Here is a 17575-nt window from a genome sequence, read left to right as displayed (position 1 = left end):
TGAGCTTTGGTACTATTTTAACTCTCTATAATGAATGCACACACCGGAGAGTGTGTGTATGTGTGTGTCTGTCTGTGTGTGTGTGTGTGTGTGTGTGCACAGTGTGTCCCATTGGTAGGCACTGTACTTTCCTAAGGGAAGTCCTGCCTTAATAAAGCCTTTCCCATGTTGCTTAATGCCTATCCGTTGTATTCTAGACCACAATATAACCCACTTAATAAAGTATGTGTGTTTCTGTCTTTGGTGACTATCATGAGCTATGCACACACTCTCACTGTTTCGATACAACATTAAGAGAAAGACAAATGCGAGTGTGGTTTGACAAATGTGCCCTGTATGTCATTGATGTAGACACTCTCTAGGTACCAGACTGACAAATTGTTCCAGTATGTCTTGTTTATTAAGGGTCTCTCACCACCTTAGTCATCATTATGTGTACACTATACGGAAAAAAACATTAGCCTTGCAGTATCCATCAACATAGATCCTTTGAAACTGGGGGCGGGGATTTTGTTACTCTTCAGTTAGTCAGTTTTTGAGAGTATTGCCAATCTGGGATATGTTCACTGAAAGGCTCTGTTCATCTTGAAAGGTTTACAGGAAGTAATTAAATGATCACAATAGCTGAAGGGATTCCTCTATTCAGGCTTGTGTGAGGGCTCAGACTGTTTAGTCTCACAACTTGGTTAATCACGATCCTGCTTACACACTACATCGATGAGCCTGACCTTTCAGTAAAAACTCAAATTCATTTAAAAAGTAATCTGACTGTTGTTATGCTGAAATAAAAACATTCTTTGAGACACCGCACAAAACAGACTGAGACACCACACTGGCTGTAAAATGATGTCATAAATATCTCTTAGGCTACAGCAACAAAAACAAAACAAATCCTTAGAGCCCAAACAAGTAGCTACAAAACTGTCCCTCTGTAGTATTTTCATATATGAGGAGAGTAAAAATGCTAGGCAATGAAAGTATAAGAGCTAATAAAGCATCGGGACTAGGAATACAGATTTGGCTTCAAACATTACAATAATCATACAGGCTATAATCTGAGAAAATGTAACAATTTCCTGACTTTAAATAACCGCAATAGAAACCCATTTGACTGGCTGGTGTGTAATTAACGGCTCAGTATGCAAACAGTCTTTACAAAGCATAACCTTTTATGGAAAGAAAATAACTCACGGCGAGGCAGGCCCTCTTAAGTTAATCACTGGATGATTTGTGACTGGTGTTTCGTATACCCCCACTTCACACTGTGTTCAGGTCTATTAAACAGAAAGGGTAGTGTATAAGTAGCAAGGCAATTTATCACATCATCAAAAATGGTGCTGTTTAATTGACGGTCATACACATACTGCCTGTTTGAACATCAGCATCCAGAGTCCAAAGGCTTTAAGCTATACTATAAAAAGAAAGAACAATATTTGTTTAGATAAAAACTTAAGTGACTAATTGCAGATTTTTAAAAAATGAACTGTACACAACTCTGTCTCAGTGAGTCCAATTCAATCACAGTTCAGTGGGCTTAATTTATGTATCTCCTAAATTATTGTCCAGTGACCTAAATACATCCATTCAGGAGGGAGTGCATCATGGCTCATGCCCCTGGGCTGGATTGACTGGAATGAAGACCATGTTGCAGGTCAAGGGCTCCTGTCACAGAACAGCATGACAGCTCTATACCAGGCAGCAATGTTGGTAACATTGAGGTTGTTTGTTTACACCCCACACCCTCACACTCTAATTTCAGGCCTAACCTAAAGTAAAAGGGGGAGTCAGGTGGGGGGTCAGGTGGCAGAGCGGTTAGAGAAGCGGGCTTGTAATCAGAAGGTTGCCAGTTCGATTCCTGGCCGTGCCAGATGACGTTGCGTCCTTGGGCAAGGCACTTCACCCTACTTGCCTCGGGGGAATGTCCCTGTACTTACTGTAAGTCGCTCTGGATAAGAGCGTCTGCTAAATGACTAAATGTAAATGTAAAAGAGTAACACACTAAATAAGCTATACCTTTTCTTGTTGTTAAAACTAGTACAAATTGTGCTCATTTGTTCTCGGTGATAGACTGTTTAAGGCTGACACACCTCAACTACATGCCATCATCAATACATGGTCATAAAATAAGTTAGGACAGCACATTCTAGATGAACTGTTTCCACACAACACATACTTGAATGAAAGGGAAGTAGAGGCGTGGATTATCAGTGGGTTATCAGTATAATTATTTATAAAGTCACATTTTGGGCAACACCTACGTAAGCTACTTGTCTGGTCTTCCCTGGTTACATTTATGAATATACGCCGAGCTATACAGGGTGAACATCGCGCCGCGCCAGAGCCTGTCTCGCGAACCCCTCCCTTGGCAGACTAGGCACTCCTCTTATGTGAATAACCAATACGAGGACCAACAGGCAATATGACAATGTGAAATCGAACTGCGACTTATCCATATCTTGGCTGGGAGGATACAACTCTTCTGTCGAAAGTAAGACTAAATCAGCTATGTAGTATCAACGTCTGGAATTCGGCTGTCTAAGACTGTTTTTTTCTGCAGGTGAGGAAACATATGTCGCCTGTTGCTCTGTTCGCTCATACACAGCATAGCCTACGTCTATAATTTCATGCCTGCTCTCTCTCTCTCCCTCTCTCTTTATTTGTATTTAATGTGATGATACAATAGGTTAATTTTATCAGTCAAAATATTAAGAATAGACTGCGTTTGCTTGTGCAAAATTATACCAGCTAATGCATTAAGAATATTTTATTTGTGGCGGACTGTCACAGCAACTGAATCACCCAAATGGCAAATGTTGGTCGTGTATTAGCGATTTTTGTTGTTTGTCATTTGATAATGCTCTGTTATTTTTTTATTTTATATTTTTTTTTACCAATATCAATTGCTCTAATAAAAATAAAAAAAACACAAATAGTTTCATGGGTGTTAACCATGCAGCAATGTAGTAGATGTACATTGCCGGTATGCGTTTTCCCTGAATAGAACGACAACCAGGGATGCCCGTGCATCTGCTACACGAGTTCACCTTGGTTACAAGGTGTCTCAGACACCTCAGTCCTTGTGAATGTGATTTAATTCAATGTCCTCATCGACATGGCAAGGAATAACTTAAAGAAGCAACAATGTCCACATGAAGGGAAACTGAGTTGGAGTCAATTGCATTTATATCATTAGTGTACACTCGGGATCTGTGAAGTTCGATGGAATTTGTTCTGTATTGAGTCACATAATTTTTATGAAAAATAATCATGGAACAAGAATCAATTGCTAACAAATTTCTCGTGACTGAAACTCATGATTGGGTCTGGTTACCCTGCAACTGAAATGTAGTCTGTAATGGACCTCATCACTGAGTTTGATGTACAGTATTGCATGGTGCTGTCATTCATACCCTAGGCTTCTTTTATAGCTAGTAAGAATATAAATACACCCCAACCCCTGAAAGACATACTGAGGTGAATGTAGCTTTCTCTGGCCTCATCTTGGGTTCACATAACAAAGCATGCATTTTCTGGACTTGCTGGGGATGGTTTATGAAGACTAATGGTTTGCCCTGGGTTGACAGGCTCAGCTGTTGAGGATTTCAATATGTTAGCATTTTACATATCTTCCTCCTCTCCTTATCTTGTAATTCAACCCCTTTGTTGACATTTCTAAGAAGGATGGATAAATAACAAGAAAATAATCGAGACACATTTTATACAGTAGATTTTCAAGTGTTTATGAAGACCTTGCTTGATTATACGAGATTGTAGGCTTCTCCAATGTCGTAGAAGGCTCAAATCTAGATTATGATTGCAGACATTTCTTTTTTTTTTGCATTTGAAAGTCTGTCTTTATAACATGGTCAATTGTCTGAATAATGCGCTTTATCTGAAACCTACCACCCAACCACATTTCCCCCACAAATCTATGACGTATTTTTGTTTTCAGTAACATATTCATAGAATTAACCGTCAGCCAAGTATTGTATGTGTTTATAAGCCTCTGACATTCCGGTGATGTGTTCTATGCCAGAGATTCCAGGCAAACATGGATCATTATTCTAAAATAACTGACTGTTTGGTTGGACTCTGGTAGACATGAAAGTCCTCCTAAACCACTAGTGACAGATACATGCCATCGCTGAGGGCTCTTCTATTGATGGATTCATATTCCATGAAGAGGGCCAATTGACAATTGCACAGGCTTTGCCAGTTGCAAATTAATTAAGATTAATTAAGCCTTTTTTTGGAAACTTTAATGGACAGTGACTCCCTTTAAACAAAATATATCACCTCAGTCCAACTGACATACATTACTGTTGGTCACACATGGTGCATGTGTGATGCCTTGGGCATCCCTGTCACTGTATGTGCACCACATACAAAAGCACAGCGCAGGTTGTAATAAAACCAGTAGAATGACAGTTCTGAAGCTTAAAAGGTTTTGCCTGTTGGGGTGCAGCTGCCCGCAGGCCAGAGCAGCACCTGTACCACCATGGGGAACAAGGCCTCAGACAACACAGATTCTCCCTGCCTTCTCCCCATAACATATCCTGCCTTCCTGCCCTCTTCTCACAGCATGTAATGAAAAAGCAGTGAGGGCCAGTCGGGGATCCCAGACACACATGGTAGATAGCATCATTCCTCAGTGCAGGAGAAAAAGAAATAGCATGGACAATCAGTGTATGTCCACTGGTCTGATTCGCGGTGACTCTACAGTTGTAATCCAATGGAAAGCTGACAGTGCAGTCCAGAGTTTCAGGAATTCATATATTATGTCATTCGTCCTTCTCAAATTCTGTGAAGACAATACTTTCGGTGAAGGTAAAGCTGAGCTGGAAGGAGGCACGCAGCCATTCATGAATAAATAGGGACGTTGTGTGTTTTTATACCGAGTGAGTGGATTCCGATCATACTGTATGTCATTATATTGTTTTGCCATTCGAAGGCTGTTTGGAGACTGTGACTTGCGTGACAAGAGTACGTGTCAAAGATAGCTGTGAGAGGGGAAGTGGCAGAATTGATCAGCCATGTTTAGCACCTCTTATGCACGGAGGTGGCTTTTACCAGCATAACATGTTTTGGTTCACAGTGTAGGATTGTTATGAATGGTAATACAAGTAAACATTACAGTCCTCATCATCTCAAACTGCCTGTCCCTGAGCCATAACGTCAACCTCACCCACTCCTACAGTATTCATCTACATATAATAACGTCTCTTGCTTTGCATGCAAATGTTTCCATGACAATAGATGTTAAAGTTCCAGATTAATTGTGTACAGCCCTTTAAAATGATGCACGATCTAGGATGCTATTTAAACCTAAGGGTTCACTGATATTTCTCATCACATCCGTTCACCGACATAACCATACAATGATTTACTCCCTGTTCATTTTGGACTGTGTTGTTTCAGGCAGGAGTACGGAATGATATCATCTGGTCAGGCTTTCCTGGTGAGACTGGGAATACCGTGAGAGAACTCGTCTCCAGCATGGGGTGTGCTTGAGTGGCCAGTGGCTTGTGTTGGGGTCCAGGCCCCTGGCGGGATGCTGACGGCTGGTCGGTATGACTCCGCTGGACCTGTGGCTGTCACGCTCCATTCCCATGTGCCTGCTCCTCCAGAGCCTGTTGCTCATGGCCCTGTGCTTCCACTCGGCCAGCATGTGCCCCAAGGGCTGCACCTGCAAACGTGCCGACCCCCTCCTCCATGGACTCAACGTCACCTGCAGCCAGTCCCGGCTGAAAGAGATCCCCCCAGACCTTCCCTCCGACACCGCTCTCCTCAGACTTGACCACAACCAGATCAGCGCCGTACCCGACCGCGCCTTCCAGGGCCTGAGGCTGCTGCGGGAGCTCAACCTGTCCTACAATGCCGTGGAGACCCTGGGGGAGGGCTCCTTCGGTGGCGTGGAGGCCACATTGCAGCTGCTGGATCTCTCCCACAACCGCATCACTAATGTACACAAGGACGCTTTCGCCCGGCTCAAGGCTCGTGTTCTGGTGGACGATAACCCCTGGCACTGTGACTGTGCACTCCAGCAGGCGCTGGGCGGCATGGCCCACAACCACGAGGCTGCGGCCCGGGTCCTCTGTCGGAGCTCGGAGCTACGTGACCAGGAGGGACGTCCCTTTCTGGCAGTGGACACGGACCTCTGTAACCTGGCCAAGAGGACCACTGACTACGCCATGCTGGTGACAATGTTTGGCTGGTTTGCTATGGTCATTTCATACGTGGTGTATTACGTTCGTCAAAACCAGGAAGACGCCCGCCGCCACCTTGAGTACCTCAAGTCTCTTCCCAGCAAGCCCAAGAAACCAGACGAGGCAGAAGACATCAGCACAGTTGTGTGACATCACGTAACATGTGACTGCATGACAAATGAACCCTACATGGGGGGAAAAAATTTGATAGGACCCACATTTCTAGTAATGTTACCAACAGTCTTCTGTCAAACTGTGTTGTGTTTTGTCCCCACTGTGATATGATATGATGTGATACAAATGAAATCGGGATACTGGGCAGTACAATATTCTAAACAAATATTTATAAATTGTTGAGATACTTTTTTGATGACTTCAGAGAAATACCCACTTTTAGCGTTCACTCAAATCTAAAGAAAATTCTAACAAATTAAGTATTAATTCACTTAAGATAATGGCAGGAAATGTATTATCTACGTATCAACGTTTCTAAAATGTGTTAAACTCGGATTTTGGAGTGCTTTCAATTTTTTATCTCAGGTTTGAACTTGTATCTTTTTAAAATCTTAAACATTTTAGAAATATCAAATTCTGGAAAAAATATATTATCGGACAACCACTTTTGTAAGGCATAACCTGCACACTTGTAGGTTACTGTGCACTTCCTCATTAAAATTACTTTTATAAACCATGGGCCCAAACACAATGAAATTACCTTTAATCTCCATATAACAGGGAATGGAATGGTTTACATGCATAATTAATGACCTCACTGATGTTGGCTGCAGAACACTGGTATGATGTACAGTACAATGCACTCCTTCCTTCATTTTGTGAAGTTAACGAACTGTACTGTATGTTCTTGTTGTCTGTAAATGACAAAGCTAATCTGTTGCATCTTTGTTGATGTGTGATGGTCACATGACAAAGCACAGTGGTTTATGGTAGATGTCAAACGTCATCCAAAAGAGTCTGAGGATTAAGTGAACTCTTAGTGTTTGTGGTTATCTGGTCCAAGTCAATGAGAATCAGTGATGTTAATCGTTACATGTTAGTGCATTTGAAATACTGAAACACAAGGTGCAGCAGTTTCCTACGTATTGTTCTGAAGTTCACTTTTACCACAATGCTTCCTGTGAAAGAAATTCAACTTCGCAGATTGAGTCTCACCGTAAATTTGTTCACAAACAAAAATGCTAGATTTTCAAATGAGATTGTAGACTGTAATCATTTCAGCTATGAAATATCAACATCCGTATTCCATCCATGTATTCAGTCCTGCAGAGATGCACGCGTCATTTACCTTGCATTTAATAACACTGTGTGTACAGTAATGTTCCAGGCAGAGTATGAAAAGTAAATTGCAGCTGTCATTTTGTAATGGCTTCACAGTTACAAGCTCTGTAAGACACACCCAAAAGAGAGAGAGAGAGAGGAACATCTACGCAAAAGAGGACAATAGAATTAGATGATCACGGGAGACCAAATGAAAAAAGAAGACTTGCTGGATGTCATTTGGCCAGTCTTTGTGGGGATCATACACAAACAATCATTTGAGTATTTCATGAGCGCGGCTTTTTCAGCTACAATGAAGTCATACAGAGGCCTGTGGGATAAGGAGTTTCACGCTCCACAATTGTTATGCTTGAAGAGCTACAGACTGAGCTACAGTTGAAGACATGATATGAACATACATGGCTAGAATGCACATAACACCGTGCAAATGTAAATAGAAACATTGTAGTCATGTGAATTACTTGAAATCCCTTTAAATAGTTGTTCTTGAATGTGCTGTAGACATTTGCCTTGTCTTGCAGATGAGACCTCATAGTGTCCATGAAGGGTTCAGGAGTTGTCCTTTATTGCATGTTCTGCACACGAAGCACAGTGGAGCCAAGAACTTGAGAGCATTTCTAAGTGCCTGAAATACTTCTCTCACACTCTTTCTTTCCATTCAACCTAACTTCATTTTACTCGCTCCTTCCCGAACATGAAAGCACAGCCTTTTACTGGCAAATGTTCTTGCATTTTGGAATCCAATCATGTCCAGGAGGATTTCTCAATCCATCCTACAGAAGAATTACTGAATGAATTTGTTATATTTTATGGCTCTGTAGTACTGAAATCGACCATCATATCATATCACAGCTAAACGTTCTTTTGTAACATCAAAGCAGCTTTGTGATGGTCTTTTTACCAATATAATTTTCAGGAGGCAGACATTACAATGTCTAATGTTTTGAAACGTGATCATATTTAAGACCTGGAACTGACTTCCATTAATACATTGTAAAGGCATGTCATAGATCAAAGAAAATAAAGGAAATGTGTCAATTATAATTTAATTGTTTTGTTTTTTAACTCTGTTTTGGGGGCATATGATGTCATATCTACACTACGCAAATAAGGATCTACTGTATGAACTACCATAAGGAGATGCTTTTTCCGGTAATGTGATTTAATTTAGAATGTACAACACCTATCCTGTTATTTGATTGTGAGTCCACTGTGATTACAGAAGATAGCAGTTGCATTATTCAGCAGCTGCACTGCCCTCAGCGTTATTGATTTAATTCGTACATTCAGAACAAAAACGATTTATTTTCCGCTTAACTAAATGTTTATCTTGGAATAATTTGAAGATTTAGCTTTTTCTTTGTCCTACCAGTTTGCATATGACCAATAATATCGGTCACAAAATGCAAAGTACTACATCATGAATAAGGCATGTCAAGAAAACTGACAACGAGCCAATCTGTGGTGAATTGCAAGGAAGACAATGGCGTTTGAAGTGAGACAAGAGGCCGCTTCAAAGGTTTTGCTAAAAGCTCCAATGCTGCCATACATGAGTGCTCAAACAATTACTTGTGTTTTTCCTTGACAGAGGTACATCTGTACAATTACCTTCCGCTGTCAGCTGTTAAGGCCTGGCTGCCTGTTATGGATTGTCTCTTGAATTATAAACTGTCACAAGATTAAACTTAGACCTTAGACCTATTTATAGCCAAGAGGAGGTTTACCCAGAGTTATGCTTCAAAGTCACTAGAAGGCCCCAAGCACACACATGTAGTAAGCAGTAAGGAAAGTTTAGACAGTGAGGAGGTGGGAAATTTGTGAACTTGACACTTGAACAGTTATTTTGAGGAACTTGATTACATTATATTTCAAATACATTTTTAAGGATGGACATCAGTTACAAAACAATCTTTAAATACAATTGTTTTTTGTAGTCAGTCCTCTATTGAAAAGATACTGAACAAAATAGCTGCTTGTTTTTCCAGTATACTGTAGCGGACAGAGATGAAAAGTTGACTTAAAGTTAACATACTTTACCATAACTTCTGCTACTGTTTAAGATCCCCTCTATGAGTTTGTAAAATTGATTACTAATATAAAATAAGGGGCTCTGTCATAGTCATGTTTTGTGGAGTCTTCACTTCTGGACAATTTAAGCTATTTGTCACAACTAGTACACAATTAGACCAGATTAATATAGTAAAACACATCTGATTACATTTGGTGCACTACGAAAATGTCACCTTTCCATAAGAGATTAAATCAGTACTTCTACTATTAAACTAATAGCTACTCTGTACCTCAGGTTATTAAAGATGTGTCCCTATCTCTACCCTATGTATCTCGCTGTATTGCAATCTAACGCTATATTGCTGCTGTCTTCTTGATTAATGTACCTGATGTGTCTGTATATTATTAAATTGAGTTTGAATAAACTAAAGAGATTAATATTGAATATAAAAGGCTCTCAAGCTCATGATAGCAATGGAACCCAATTTAAAATGCTTGGATCCATCACAGGTTTTTTTTACTCTAATGGAGTAATATGTTGACTTTGAAATATGACTTTACCATTTGTAAAACAGTTTTAGTACAGTAAAACACCAGCATACTAGTTAATATGACCTCTACTGTATGTTAAAATAGTAGCATTTACATTACACTTTAATACTTGTTTATACTTGTTAACTTCTTGTTTAAGGCATGAGTTCTATGATGAATGTCATTGATGTAGATTTCTGTAGAAACAGTTGAATGGAAAAACATGAGCCATCGTCCCTTGCATAACACCATGTTGTGATTGTTTGTTTTTTAGACAGGGTCGGCTGGTCTCCCAGTGCGTCGCTAAGGGGAACATTTATATGCATAATCACACACACTGCCACTAAAGAGGGGCCAGAGGTCTGGGGGCTCCAGGGGGCGCTCAGGTGCCAGGAGCCAGCAGCAAGTCCTGTCACTGGTGCTCTTTAAATACCTCTCCTCTGGGCATCGTCTGGCATTCACACAGAGCCTCCGTAAGCCTGGTAAGTGACACCATGGCCTCTGGTTACCGTGGCCGGCCTCCACTGGGAGAAAGGTTGTCAACTCAGATGCCTACATTCTTTCCACCCTGTTATTTCAACACAGTACCTTCCAACCAGGTGGAATTCCCAGACCCAAGACTTCCTCTTATGTGTGACTGACCATGAGTCATACATGAAATCTTGTAGGAAGTCATAGGAGTTGTACTGCGTGTCAAATGTGTTCCTCTATCTATAGAGTATTTTCTTTAGACTATTTCTATAGACCATAAACCAGTGTGACTGGATTTTTGAGAAAGAGTATATTGCTTTTGACCAGATTGTTATCAGTTGATGGCATGCTGTTAGATGGCCATGAAAACAGTGTACCTTTACTGTTTACAGATCCGAGGGGAACCTTTTGGGATGATGACGATATGATGACGTAGTAAGATAGCGATTCTTTAATTTAGCTCATTACCTCATGCATAGTCTAAATAGCTCAATTGACAATACCTACTGTCCTTGTCTGCAAAATGTAACATTTGGTCATAATCTTAAATGTAAATGTACTCCAGGCATAAGGTTAATTTAGGACATTTTCATTTATGTAAATTGGCAGTAATGTGAGTTTTCATGAATTAAGTTATCTGTTGTTTTAATGTGTCACCGACACATTAAAACACATTTTCCCCTGAGTTGCGTGCTGATCCAAACCATGCTCTTTGGTCTGATTTGGAACTGCAACTAATACTTTTACCTCCCGTCTGTAATTTCAGTAAAAAATACATAGTAAAGACAACACTTTTATATACAAATAGTCTCAACATTGCATTCAACTTTTTTTTCATATTGTCAAGGAACAGCCTTGTTTTACTCAATCTTGCAACTAACAGATCAATATGTTAACATCTTAATGTAATTTTCAAGACAAGTATACAAGTTGCCATTAATCTTACCTTTAATGAATGTTTCCTTTAATGAGACATAAGTATCATGTCACTCAAAAATATACACCAGTCTCAAACTCAATGACGTCAAGATACGTTGAATTACCTTTAGCAGTCGCTTTCTATCATGTAAACACACATTACAGTACCTATGTTAAACCAGTGCAAGTATTATGGTGATATCAGTGGATAAAAAAAATTAAACCTCGGGGGAATGTTGGTTGGTGGAATTCTAAGAAACATCGTTTTAATTAGCATGAATAAGCCTTTCAAATAAAAAAGATGAAAGCCGTCACGTAATACGCGGTCAAAGCGGCTCTCCTCGCACCTTATCAGAGCGTTGCAGCCCAGCCTCACTATGTCTGTCAGAGACGTCACTGGGCCATGGGAGGCAGGTAGAGCACCGTGGATTAGCTATATAAACCGACTGGTTATACATGGGATTTGAAAACTCCCTGTTACATAGTAGGCTACAACGTAAAGACAGTTCCATCTATTCTTGAACTATGACAATGTGATAATGGAACCAGAATGAAATGGGCAGCAGGACATATCCGTTTGTTGGATAAGATAATCCTTTATTAGTCGCAAATGAGGATGTTGAGCCATTCTGATTTTGCATGCCATCACAACATAATGATAACAAAGGTTTATTAGTTCACTGTATTGACAATTGACAGTAAAATAATACATGTATTTGTGCTGTGGATGTTCTCATAACAATAATCATATTCCTTTGGGCTGCAGAGAAAGAAAAAAGTCACTATCAACTGCTATTGAAAAACCATAGAGAACACTCATTTTTCTTTGGGAGATTTATATAATATCAATCTCTATTTTTCAGTTTAGCATTTTGTTTGATACACTTTTCCAAACATAGTATGTCTGACGTCTGCATTAACTGTGAGGTTACTTGTTTATTCTGAAGAAACTGCCTTTTTTCAGGCTCAAATGAAAATTGGTATGCAAACACGTGCATTTAATATCAATCATGATCGCTGGGGATCTTGATGCCTTCAAGTGCAAATGCAAAAGTGGCAGGGACGTCTCACAAAATGCTGTCTTAAGCAGGAATACATACATTTTCTTGTACGTTTTCCTCTTGTGGGTTCTCAGAATCATTAAATTGGGATTATAGTCAACTGCACAGTCAATTTCTTCTGAATGAGAGCCTGCTGACCATGAAGATCCTCAACAAGGTACGTGAGTGGAGCCATTTTTGAGTGGTTTTCACACCCTCTGACTGCAAACACTCGACTGGTTTCTCTCACCCTCTCATGTTCATCTTTACAACCTCCCATGGCTCCAGGGGGAAACCAAGAGGTGTGAAACCTCATTAAAATAATTAACTCAACATAGAATGTTGTTATACACTCATTGCTTTATCTGGCTACATTGTGAAAATAAATGTATTTATCAAAATCCTGTTTAAATGGGACTAATTAGAGAGACATTCCTTCCAGATACCCGCTACAAAATCTTAGTATTTGTCACCTAAATAGTTTGACTGCAGTTGCATGGGTAAAGTGTCTTGGGAGGTGGGTAGTTTTATCATACTACATCATGTTAAAATGTGATTTCTATATAGGAGAGTGACACAGGACAGGAGCAAGACATTTCAGGACATTTCATAAATTGCATTAAAAAAAAACTAAAGGAAAACCTCAAGGACCCACAAGGTCCACCATGATGGATGTTGCTGTATAGTCAAAATTTGAAAAAACTGTATTTTTTTTTCTTGATACAGCGCTCCAATTGACTCAAAATGTTGTACACATGTAGAATTGATGTCTTTCCATTTATATTTTAGAAAATAATCATATCATACAAAATGGCTGAAAGGGATGTATTTATGTAAAAATCCACATTGCCTCAATATCCAGGGGCATATTGTGTCCAGAAGGCTGACATTTTGTCCGGATACAGTATCAAATGAATGGCCGTGTCCAGAAGGCTGACATTTCATCCGGATACAGTATCAAATGAATGGCCGTGTCCAGAAGGATAACATTTTGTCTGGATTTACAGATAAAAAACTCTCATTCAGAAGCAGCGAAAGCCTCTTTTGTGAGTAGCCTTCAGTTGCTTTGACAGCCACTCTCAAATATGGACAAGTTCCATTTACATTTAAGCTTTTGTGTATATGTGCGTGGTGTGTGTGTTGATCGTTAGCTTCCTGACAGACTTTGTGGTTGGTTCCAAAGAGCAATATGTAAATTCCAGGGCCACTATTTGTGGAGGAATCCTTCTGTTTACTTTCATGTGTGATTTAGGCAGCAAATCTTTAACAACTAAGCAGCAGAATGTTTTGCCAGTTGGCACAGAAATGGCACAAAAACGTGTCTGGCTATGCAAGGACTTTAAAAACTGAATTCTCATTTAGCTTTTGTTGTATCAAGACACCTCTGCACTCTGGTGACGAGTCTCGTTTCCTCCAATCGATAATTTACCGACAGGAAACAGGGGAATTTTAGCATCATTTACAGTAAATAAAGAGCTTTCACAGGCTTGTTGCCATTCCAATATTTCAAGAAAATTGACAAGGGAGAAGTTATGCTTCTGACATATTATCACACCTTTCTTTTGACATATTGCCTACTGGAAGTCTAAAGTGTTTGATTTTATTTTACAGACATCTTTCACAAGCTTAGATGTATTCTTGTATTTGATGTATAGGATAGCACACATGGCTTCTACTGTGGAAGAGTAGACCTGCAGGTAAATGCACTGGCTATATGGTAGTGTGAGAGCATGCAGATGACATTACCATAGCATGCTAACGTGTCAGTCTCACATTAAAGAACCATGAAGAGGTGGAAATAAACAGGATCATGCTAAGCTCTGTCTATCACCGTGTCAGCACTGAGCTTATGGCTTACATCTATCACAACAGCATTCCAGACCATGGCTGCACAGAGATTGTGATTTCAAAGAAACTAAACTAATTTTCAGGTATCTATTCTTCAGTCAGGCAGAGAACCCAGAGGTTGAGAAACAAGGCTCACTGTCAACAATTTCTTAAGCCCTTAGTAACCTATTTGTGGCGATACCCACTTCAGGTTTTTAGGGATGTGATCTTGATCTTAGTGAGGTTAGGTAAAAGCCCAAACAAAGCTGAAGCTAGAACTGGTATACAGTACAGCTTGTACTGTACCCCTACCTTTGTACCCATCCCCTGAATTGAAGAAGAGATTAGAAAGATCATGCATCTCACAGAAAAATGAAAATGATACATTATTTTTTAAAGGAGCCAGGAACAGAATAATGGTTATTCAAGGGACACCCTTGGGTTTTTAATCACTGTGAGCTCCTCCAGGCAACTGGGATCCAATATTTTCCTGTGGAGAAATGAAGTGTTGGCGCGAAGAAGTAACCTTTGTGTTGTCAACTCCTCTCTCTACTTCTGTGTTTACATGGACGATACCAAGAAGGTTAGCCTCAGGAAAACCAACTGAAGGAACCCCTTGCCTATGGATGCGAGAACTAAAAAAAAACACCCTCCAATGAAAATCAATAATGACAACAGGCTTTCAGTGTCCCACCCTGGGGAACTTCAAAGGGATGCAGTTGGAACTGGTAACAGGGAATGAGCTATGCCGCAGTGACAACTGGATTCACATAACAGAGGTGTTGCTTTCATGTGAGAACACCGGGCATATTTCTACCCCACAATTCCATTCCATGCAGATAAACAGAAGGTTAATTGTGTCCATATCTGGATAGATCAAGAATATAAAAATATAGTTTAAAGAACCATGGTGTGATTGATTTACCTCACTGTGTCACATGACTGGATGCATTGCATCCATTGCAGTGGGTGAGAAAAAGAAAGATTACCAGCATATTTGACACCATTTGCAGATAGAAATTGAGCCAGGCCTATTTGTACTGTAGCATTTGTACTGTAGTTCATCTCTCAAGAAGCCTGTTTGTAAAAAAAACCCAATGTGGATCTACAGGAGGGGCAAACCTTTTTTTCATTCTTTTATGTGGGCATAATAGGCTGGGTGTATAGCAGTTAACAGGACAGTCTCTATCGCTTTATTATGAAGGAAAAAATGTCTGCCGTGCTTGTGCACATTAACAGGCTCTGTAGGACTGGAAGGTTCTGGGGGACACAGGCATCAGAGCTTTCAGTGGTGTGCTCTGGGGCACTGCCCTTTCTTCGACCATATCTTGTCTTAAACATGAGCCTTTCATACACTTCCTAATGAGCTGCAGCTGGGGTGGACAAGCCATGCCTCTTATAGCACAAACCATTGCACACACACAGGTTCATGTTCATGGATGTGTGAATGCACATGCACATGCCAGCTCTGACACTCACTCTGCAAAGTCCTACTCATGTACAAATACATGCATCAGAGCGGCCAAAGGATATTGCTTAACTATTTATTGTGTGGGTGACATTGATACAGGTTGAAAAACAAATCAAAGGAGATTTGCCTATACTCATGTATGTTTTCCAGCTAATAATAGACCCACACTGACACCTTGGTTCTAGGCTATGTGTTTGGCTTACATTCAAGACAGATTAACAGTCTCCCTTTGAAGAAGAATATGGTGTGAAAATATTAGCCAGAGCTGGTCTATGGAGAGATTTTATGGAAAGCAGTCAACATCATACTTGCTGGTAATGGATAAGGTTTATGACTCTAACAATGACCGCCTGCAGGAGGGCCCATTTCCAGCCCCACATTTAAATGTGTTGCTCTCACTGTTCATTCCTACAATGGTGGCAGTTAATGTATTCCTAACACTGACATCGTGTGTGTGTTGCATGCCATAACTAACACATACAAATATATATTTTTAGTAGGGTCTGCTAACAATTTCTTTTTTTAATCGTTTTTTAAAAACTAATATCAAATTGTCACTTAATGGTTTTAAGGGTGTGGCACATAATCAGTCACATGATCTATGTAATTAGTCCTCTGTGGTGTACTTAGACCAGACTTTGACAATTTTGCCACAGTGTTTTTGTTCATCAAAGAGCAGTGACACACCTGGGGCACACAAAATCAGTATCCAGATCTCATTCGTACAAAATATGTGAAGCGACATTTTCATTCCCTGCTGTGCCACATTCAATTTGATCTATTTGCCTGGTAGGGGGTGTCAGGGGTGTTTTGAACTGTACCTGTTTTCCAATTTACCTCCATTGCATTGGTGCTCCCTGCAAGATGCTATTGGTTGTGGTTTTAAAATGCTGAACATATTTCTAGATTCATCTTTATGTGGGAATGGTTAAAAAAAACTCAAGTATTTCCCCCGCCAAATAAATATAATTTATATGGGCTTATTTTGGGGGGGTAAAGAGGGCAACATTTGTACAGACAAGAAGCTTCATTTTGAGCCAAATCCACTGTCTGTATTATTTGTATTTTCTGTCATTTTCAAATATGACAAACAGAGTACTCATAAATGTTTTGACCTACAACTTGTTAGTAGTACTATTATATAACAGTGGTCTTGTGTTGTAAACATCAATGACTACTCTGTTAGTCAAAAGAAATGTGTAATGGAGATGACTCCAGTTAGATCACTGCAATGGTGTCTTGTAAACCCCTGAGGGTTGGGCACCTTAGGATGACGCGAAATAAAAGAATCAATCAATATTCATCAGAATCAAGAACACCAGGATTGATGAGTTTAGCCATGCGTGAGTATTATCCATAGGGGGTTGACTCAAAAATAGGTTTTGGCGTTACGTTACACTTTGAAATACCACATCTTTAGCATATTTGTCCCAAGTGGTTAAGTGATCATGTCCACCGATAGATGGCACAATTGTCTATATTATTGCTCACAAATGTGCGCGTTATCGTATGTTAATGTTTTTTAACCACACATTTCGCTTTGTTTTTCATGAATCCCAAACCATATGTAAATGTTTTCCTAAAGTGAGATTCAGTTTGTTTTGCATTGTTTAATATGTTTTTACCTAGGACAAAACGTTATTAATCTATATGCTATACATATGTTCGATTGCTGCATTGCTGTTTGCAATTTGAAATAAATAAACTAGTTTGCACTTAACGATGGCTAAACTCCCTGTCTGGTCTGTAGAGGTAGTTTGGTTAGTACCTCTTGACCATCGACTGTATGCTCTTTACTCATCCCA

At 39.9% G+C, this 17575-nt stretch overlaps 1 protein-coding gene across 3 annotated transcripts; it reads left to right on the top strand.

Moving 5' to 3' along the window:
• Nucleotides 1-2357: 2357 nt before the first annotated feature.
• On the top strand, nt 2358-9908 carry lrrc3b (leucine rich repeat containing 3B). 3 transcript variants are annotated; one of them, XM_062446188.1, is made up of 2 exons: nt 2358-2488; nt 5423-9908. In XM_062446188.1, the coding sequence occupies exon 2, from the start codon at nt 5571-5573 to the stop codon at nt 6354-6356; it is 786 nt and encodes a 261-aa protein (XP_062302172.1). In that variant the 5' UTR covers nt 2358-2488; nt 5423-5570; the 3' UTR covers nt 6357-9908. The 3 variants fall into 3 exon arrangements, with proteins under 3 accessions (XP_062302172.1, XP_062302170.1, XP_062302169.1); XM_062446186.1 differs by having other exon boundaries at nt 2363-2557; XM_062446185.1 differs by having other exon boundaries at nt 2363-2557; nt 5419-9908.
• The last annotated feature ends 7667 nt before the right edge of the window (nt 9909-17575 follow it).

The sequence above is a fragment of the Osmerus eperlanus genome, chromosome 20 (assembly GCF_963692335.1).
Source record: "Osmerus eperlanus chromosome 20, fOsmEpe2.1, whole genome shotgun sequence".
Classification (NCBI taxonomy): Eukaryota; Metazoa; Chordata; class Actinopteri; order Osmeriformes; family Osmeridae; genus Osmerus; species Osmerus eperlanus.
Note: the sequence above shows the minus strand (reverse complement) of the source record. Positions and strands in the feature narration are given on the sequence as shown.